This window comes from Saccoglossus kowalevskii, chromosome 5, assembly GCF_978046115.1.
Source record: "Saccoglossus kowalevskii chromosome 5, keSacKowa6.1, whole genome shotgun sequence".
Lineage (NCBI taxonomy): Eukaryota > Metazoa > Hemichordata > Enteropneusta > Harrimaniidae > Saccoglossus > Saccoglossus kowalevskii.
Window position 1 is genome coordinate 43689085 of NC_140645.1, and position 8660 is coordinate 43697744.

General features: G+C 36.0%; 1 protein-coding gene across 1 annotated transcript; it reads right to left on the reverse strand.

Annotated features, from left to right (window-relative positions):
* Positions 1-1432: 1432 nt before the first annotated feature.
* LOC144349497 (protein meiotic P26-like) lies at positions 1433-3971 on the reverse strand. Its single transcript, XM_078008063.1, has 3 exons — positions 3923-3971; positions 2706-2787; positions 1433-2600 (listed from the first exon to the last, which is right to left on the reverse strand). The coding sequence occupies exons 2-3, from the start codon at positions 2744-2746 to the stop codon at positions 1433-1435; spliced, it is 1209 nt and encodes a 402-aa protein (XP_077864189.1). The 5' UTR covers positions 2747-2787; positions 3923-3971.
* Positions 3972-8660: the final 4689 nt, after the last annotated feature.

The window sequence follows — 8660 nt, forward strand, 5'->3', positions numbered from 1 at the left end:
TAGAGCGATTTAACATGATAACCTTTTTGCATTTAACAGAATTCGGTGTCCATTTTTGAATGCGTAAATTTATTTTATTGTTTCTTTATAACACATTTACATTCTCTCAAACATTCTTGATAATTTTGATGTCAGAATTTACAACAAACGTACGTAGCTGCAATGTTTTTTGTAAGCGGTCGTGGAACAAATTGTCTGCTTTGATTAATAGTAGCAACAGAACGATCTACTAAGTTTAAACTATTAACGGACATCTATACCATGTAAAAAGGGTAACTAAGCGTAGTGTGTACAGCGTTACCATGAAACTTACAAATACCTTAGGTGGCTTACAATTAATTACAATGTACTTGAAGGAAACCGTTGACATTCTGTCGACTCCACGACAAAATCTTAAAACAGACAATATATTTTAAGACAACAGGTTTATTTGAGAATTGTAAATGCATTATTATAACAATTGTAACTGATACTGTACATTTTTGCGACAGTTACCGTGCTGACATTGCTGTAATTGCAACGCTACTTTTAGATTATTAATTATAATAATTTAACACTACAATATCAGTGTCTCAAATGATATGTTAGATACTGAGCTGTTAGTAATATGTTCGGTATAATGTTAAACGATGTATAATTTGAAGTAGGACACCTCAACATATTTAGACAATGTGGCCTTGATCGCCTCGTCGTGACTGAAAAATAGGATCGCCTCGGAATACATCGTAAAAACATACACTAGTATGATAACTGCAACTTTTTGACTCGTTGCTAGGTTTTACTTGTTATACCCACAACTTCCTTGTGAGAGTTTTATGTGATTTGAGTTATGCCAATAGCGTTATAGTTGATCACAATCATCAAATATGCCTTGTATATTTAGTTCTAGCGACGTCACTAAAACAATGATGACTGGGAAAAAACACCTCTATACAAAATATTTAGAGTACACATCGGAGCAGCCAACACTATTGTGCCATAGTTAGAAATGCATATTAAATTACTAAATCATGACATGTCGTTGTTGTCGTAGTATAGAAGGATAATTTTGATGGAAGCAATTAAAGGCCATAAACTATTTTGCCAAAAGTTTCATAATGTTTTTTAATTGGAAAATTAATTTTTGTACGACAAAATGTATCTATTTCTCAGCTATGTTGATGATATCTTTTTCCAAAGACGAATTGGGCCAAAACTCAGCTCATGTCCTTGTAAATTAGTTCAACTGGTATTTTCTCTATAATGTGGCATGTCCTTAAACGGCGGATACATTCACGTCAGTGATGCATTGAAAAGGCAAATGTTTTTTTTTTCGAGCTAAAGATAATTACAGAAACATATGCACAATACAATAATATTCCAATAAAATGATTGGCATTTTAGGAGTATTACAACAGATTTCACAAATGCAAAGATTGTACCTGCTTGGGTATTAATTTCCAACTGTGCGATCGTAAGATGTAATGTGTGACACACCAGTGTCAGGTCGACGACTTGCTCTACTGACATTGTTCAGATTGTTAACGTTGTAGTTATCATCGTAAAGAGTTTTTCCTCGATAATTGGTCGCTGGGCGTGATGATGAACGGGATACACCTTTATATTGACTATATGTGTCTCTTGCCTCTTGCCATTCATACAATCGCGCTTTCATGTTTCCGTCCTGTGGTTTGATGGCTGGTATTTCTTCAAGAGCTCCGACTCTGCCGATTGGCATATTTTCCACAACGACTTCATTTGGCACGAACACTACGTGGCGTGGTGGCTCGGATAGTATCGCCTCTTTCTCTGCTGTCTCGAGACTTTTCAGTGTCTCGTTTACTGCTAGTAGAAATCCTATGTCGTTACTTTGTTCTACCAAGGTAGCGGCCTTCTCAGTTTCGTAGTCTAGGTATCCCACGTGTTTTTCCACCTCTTCTTTCCAGTCAGCCCCTGTGCAGAGGTTTTTTTGATGTCGTCTTTCGGCTTCATTCACTAAGCTTTCGCCGTGGTTCTGCAACTGTTGTTCGATCTTCTGTAACCTCGCTACTAGTTGTTGAGTATGTTCTTGAATCAGGGAAGATGTCAGTTTAATCTGCTGATTGCCGTCCTGTTCTGCGGCATCATGAGAAGATGTAGCATTGTGCAAGTGTTTTTTCTTATTTTTTATTTTTTCTAGCCGATCCTGAAGCTCGCGATGCTTTTTATGAACACCGGCAATCAGGGTTACGTGAGAATGTGCAGGCCTTGGGTGGTTGTACTCGGCACACACCATACATATAGGAATGCTGCACGTGTTACAGTAGTACGTCATTTCATTTCCCTCATGCATAGAACACATGACTGGCTTCACAAACTTGGACATCATGGCCTTATTATCGCTGTACTCTCGGAGGCTGATGATATTATGACGTTTTAATAGATTGGTGTCTTCATGGTGATCGGAACAGACCTTGCATATCAGCATACCACACTCCACGCAGTAACCTGATGCAGAGCTTCTCATGCAGAAGCCACATTCAGACAATCGTGGATTTCTGCTATGTTTCTGTCTTGTTGATGGCGGTTGATTTGCTGTTGATGTACGCGTTGTTGAAGAAGTATCTGGACGCTCAGAGGCTCTGTGGAGAATACAATCAATGAATTGAATAAATCATGTAACCAAATATTTTCATTTGCATTCCAAATTATGTTCAGTAGAATTTTAAATAATCAGTTTTACTTACTTTGAATTTGTATTTTTTGATTTGGAGCTTCCACTACCCATCTTGCCTAGTTTGCAACCGTCATACAGCGGAAACGAGAATCCTACCAAAAATAAAAAAAAGTATGAATGCAAACACCGAAATGGGGTGAATGGTACTGCTCATCGGAACATCTATTACTAAAAAAATGCTTTGAGGGGAGAGGAAACATTTTATATTTCTTGAGAAAATTTTGCAAATTTCAAGTAAGCAAATTATGAGTAATTTTGATATTTAGGAAACACTCTCTCTTTGAGAACAGACGTATTAATTTAACTCCATAATTTCGAAATTGTGACATACATTTTGGAACCTATACGTATACCCATATTGACCAGAACATTGTAAGTGAATACAGCATTAATTGTGAGTGGTGTGGGGGTATGTATTTAAATAAGGAAACACTACAAAAATCGCGAGCAGGTTTGCCAGAAAATATACATGCCAAAGGAAAATATCTGGAAAGGTGTTGGAAAATTCTCTAACCCGGGGAAAATTATAGACACCTGTCAATTTTTTCTCTTTACTCTAAATTAGTCAGTTCAAAAGAGTTTCTTGAAGCAAATAGACACGTGTTTAGCTCAAATAAACAATTGTCCAGCGACAATAACTATGCCGACACTTATATATGGAATGAATGGTTACAGTCAGCGTGAAAATCTGTTGATTGTAATTACAATGTTCACAATTTATAAGTCATATCTGCTACACAAAAGTAGTGGAAATCAAAATACAGTCAATTTGTACCATATGTTCTTCTCTGATCTCAAATTGAGATCGTAACAAAATCCGAAAACTGTGAAATGTATTTTTTTACATTGTGTTTTTTTTTTCTCAGTAATGTATATACGTATGCGACAAAATACAATATTTAGAAACAAACATTAGTCAGTCAAACTTATTGAATAAATATGGTCTTCAAGGTTTTGACAGTTTGTGTGGATTCGAAATGAAGTAATATTCACGTCATTTAGAGTTGTTCGTGTACGTAGAATATGTTAGTTGCCGCTGCCGCGAAATATGCGTTTATACACTACAGCATGTGAACTGTGAACTATCAGTGACTGCGCTACTGATGTGGACTTCATTGTACTATTGTTCGTAAAGCTCAATGTTTAGGTGGTGTGATATATTATGGCAGTCATACAGTCAGACGCTAATAACTCCCAATAATAAAGAACAGAGTAACACATTCTAACCTTCGAGTGTATTCACAGAATGTCGGCGTTGTGTTCAGTCTCGATACCACACTATGTAGAATTCTATTTGAGGAGTTAGATGTTGACAACTGTGCTTGTCTGTTACTGATTCCACCTATACGCAGAGCGTTGTGATTCACACTAGGAAATAATTCCTCTGAATCAACACGCCCCGAGTTGTCCTGATGAGAACTTGGCAACGTATGTTTGCTTTATAGTGGCACGCACGTAGGTGATGTGTTAGTCTGGTCCGGTCCTCTTATCGCATTTTACAATAGAAAAACGCAATGCACAGACGACGCCACATTAACTAGTTCAACTGTTAAAACCAGGTAAACATTAAAACACTTGGAGATTTAGGCATGTATTGGCACCGTTTAAATTAACATAGCATAAATAACAGGCATATACTTATTTGACCTAAGTCAGTTACCGACTTGTAATCAAGAAGTCAAATCATTGACCTCGAAATATAACAAATACTGTGGCACGTAGCTATGGCAATTGCCCAAACAAGTCCTGCGCTGGTTGAAAGGTGATTGCGAAATCTCGTATAGTTCTAGTTCCGGATGACTTCCGCAAGCGATCGCGCACTTTTAGGAGTATTATAATATATAATAGCCAGGGTAACATAGCCGTAGGTATTTTTGTCATGTAATATAATGTAGGCGTTTCTATATTACGCTATAAATTGTAACTAACATAGATAACTTTTCACAGCCGCAGATGAACACGTTATTCAAAGATTAAATAAATAAAATAATATATATGCTAATAATATAAGCTGGATAGTATACCTGACACAGTATAAATATATATTTATTGAAATAAAATTGAAAAATGTTATTTGATAATGAATCCCCTCGAAAGTAGCATGATTCCTGATTGCCATGCACAAGTTTGTTGTTGTTGCAGTTGGGAGATATGTCTACTATATACTAAGTAACAGCGTTTCGTGAGTTCCATTCATTAAATTAAATTATATATATTTTTTATTCTTATCAGAGCGAAAACACTTTCTCGCACATTACTATTATTTGGATACAATAAAGATATAGTGACTTTCTGATATTTGTATTATATTATATTAGTATATATTATTACATAATATTACATATAATATCGAGGCACAATGTACGCTCAAATGAAAATAAATAAGTAAATTCAGCTAAATTTCGTTTTTTATTACATGGCAAAGAGCCTGAGTAAAGAGATTACTGGCTGAAATTGAGCTGACGTATAATAGTTGTTTTTCCCGCTTATTACCAAACCACTCATTCAAATCGAACCCCAAACATACTGTCTATACGATGCAAACTATCCATATGTGTACCCAAAAATCAATACATCGATTGAAGGCAAATTTTTAGAATAAGATGCGTCTTTTCATGCACTTTTGATCAATATACATCAATCATGTAATTATGTCATTTCTATTTGTAACTTTCTGTTCTCAGTAAAACAAGCTAAAAGCAGGTCGAATGCCTCTTTAAATTTAATTAATTTATCAGTGCAATTGTTTTAGTTTATTTCAATTATAATATTTTGAAAAGCCCCAAAAAATCTACATGCGCGTGGGGAAAAACGACCGTTTGTTTTTTGTATCATGAGTTGACTTCGCTCACATGAACATTGCTTGCAAAAAGACGGTCATAAGTAGTTTTGCAGATGAAAGTGACTAGACTTTGTTTATATGGTCGAATCATAATAGGGCTCTCGCCAATTAGATATTGTTGATTCACGCACAATTTTGTTTGTGCGATCGTACATTGTAATCGAGCATTTCGCATTTGTCACCTGACAACATATTAGCTCTTAAATAGCATGTATAAAAACAAGCATGTCACCCCTACAATAACTGAACTTTAAAGTTATGTAAATGCATGAACATGCCAGCGCGGGATTGATGTAATTATTTGTTCCTTTTTAACTATCGTATTTCACACAAGCGAAGCACGAATAATATATATTTGATTATGTCGGCAACACTTATATGTGTTGATGTTGGAATGTTTCCTGTTTATTGTTCGTCAGTGCATTACTCTACACATTATACTGACGATACAACATCTTTCTTTTCGAAGTATATAGTTTAGTTCAATCTGCATAATCAATTATAGATTTGTCTTTGACTTGTTTTTCAGTTTCAAGTCCAAAATTGTTCATTTTCCAGTCTGTATTGGACGCAGGCCTGTCGTATCCGTTTGGAATGGCACTTCTTCGATGTAACGACTGCGTAGACATAGCACTCTGTCGCTTTGAAGAGGAGGAGGTGAATTGTCGACGATAGTTGATACCTCCGACAGCTCTCTTTATCAATGCAACCTCTTCAATAGAGCCCACAGCATCGATCGGTAATTCCTCCATCACATTGGGAACGAAAACTAGTTTGGTGGGAGACTCAGTATTCAGTTTCTCTTCCATAGAAATTTTTAATTCTCGAAGGGTTTGATTGACTATCATAAGGAATCCAATAGCGTTGCTTTGTCTTACCAAAGATGACGCCTGGTCTTTCTCAAACTCCAGTTTACTTATCTGTTCATCTATAACTATCTTCTGCTCATCTGCACTTCTAACTCTGTAGTTGTGTCTCTGGGATATTTCATGCACCAAGCTTTCCCCGTTTATTCTTAGCTGCTCCTCCATATCCTGGAGAGATCTTATTAGTTGGTTTGTATGTTCTGTGATCTGTGAGGCGGTTGTTTTAAGATTCGTTTCTCCATCGTTTTGCATAGCCGTTAGCTGGACCTTAATATCACCCAATTCTTTTTGTCGGTTGTTTATACCATCAAGATGCAGCTGCAGTTCTTGCTGTTTCTTCTGTACCCCGGCTATGAGTGTCATGTGGTGATGATGCGGTCTTGGATGACTGTACTCGGCACACGTCATACACATCGGCACACAACATGTGCTGCAGTAGTAAGTCATTTCGGCCCGTTCATGCATGGGGCAAATGATAGGTTTGACGTATTTTACCAATACCTGACGGTTCTGTCTATATTCCTCAATTGGAATAATCTTGTGACGTTGCAGCAAGTTGGCGTCACCGTGATGCTGTGTGCAGATTTCGCAGATGGTCACGCCACAGTCAAAACAGTACCCCTGAGATGTTGTACTCTTACAGAAGCCACATTGATCCGCCAGTCTGGCGTTGCGAGGAAATTCTTGTTTGTCGTCATATTTTGGGTACATGTCATAGTGATTGTCTAGGCGTCTGTGACTGTGTCTTGAAATGTGTCTTGAACGCCTGTCAGAAGTGGAATCGCGAGTTGACCCATGTACGTCTGATTCCGGAATAGATGTCTTTCGTGGTGGATTTGCAATAAACCTCTCACTGCAATGAATTATATACTTTATTGTACTTTCAGTAGTTATATCTATGCATATATTTATTCACCCTTATATAGTTCCTACTTCAAGAACATATCAAATTTGCGATACAGTTCCAATGAATCTATCTTTAACATCAAATCGAGAGCAGGGCAGCAATGGTAAATACATTTTTCTTTCATTCCTTTTGAGGATTACCAGAATAAAAAAAGTTTAGTTAATTACTTGTTTAGGTACTGTGAAAGTACGTTACTGCTATAATATGATAAAATATAAAAAAAATATGTTTCGTTGTCTTGCCAAAATAAGCTGTTTTCCTAATGGTGTACTGTTTTATTACTAACCTTGTGTCTGTTTCTTTTTGTTTCGTTTTCGATGAACCACTGCCCATTATTGACGTGAACAATGTTGTTTTATATGTATAATATATACCAGAAGATCAATATAATTAGCAATGTGTTACTGTAAATAAATAAATAAGTAAATAAATAAATAAGTAAATAAATAAATAAATAAATAAATAAATAAATAAATAAATAAATAAATAGATAAATAAATAAATAAATAAATAAATAACATAAATAAATAACATAAATAAATAACATAAGTGCTCCTGATATTACTAACTTTCACGCAAACTTCATAGATGGTTTAGAATAGTAACATCCGGGATATATTGCGTTTCTAAATGTACATTTCACCGCTGTCACTTATACTCACTGCGTCGCTGCGCAGAAAACACACATCACACAAGAAACAACATTTGCGTCGTACTATACACTGTTTACTTTGTAAGGAGATCAGTTATTCTGTGCGTAGGTCACTATGGGGACTGAGTTATAATGTTAGTATGTGTCATATCTTAACAATTTACGGCAGTTTGGTGAAGTACACAACACACCCACCTGCATAGTATCAACGTTGCCTAATTCTTTCACAAAAATATTCTTGCTTCCGTTTTAATCAACTTAATTTACTTTTTTAAAATAAGAAGAGTTGTGACATGCTGCCTATCAATCTACAACTATAAAATACAGTATTATAAATGATATCAGAGTTTAGGGAGAATTATTATTAAAATTAGTTATGACATAGAGAGTCTCACTTACATTTATTTACCCGACTGTAGTCCATTTAACATCCAATCCTTGGGAGTCTCACTTACACTTATTTACCCGACTGTAGTCCATATAACATTCAATCCTTGGGAGTCTCACTCACACTTATTTACCCGACTGTAGTCCATATAACATCCAATCCTTGGGAGTCTCACTTACATTTATTTACCCGACTGTAGTCCATATTACATCCAATCCTTGGGAGTCTCACTCACACTTATTTACCCGACTGTAGTCCATATAACATCCAATCCTTGGGAGTCTCACTTACATTTATTTACCCGACTGTA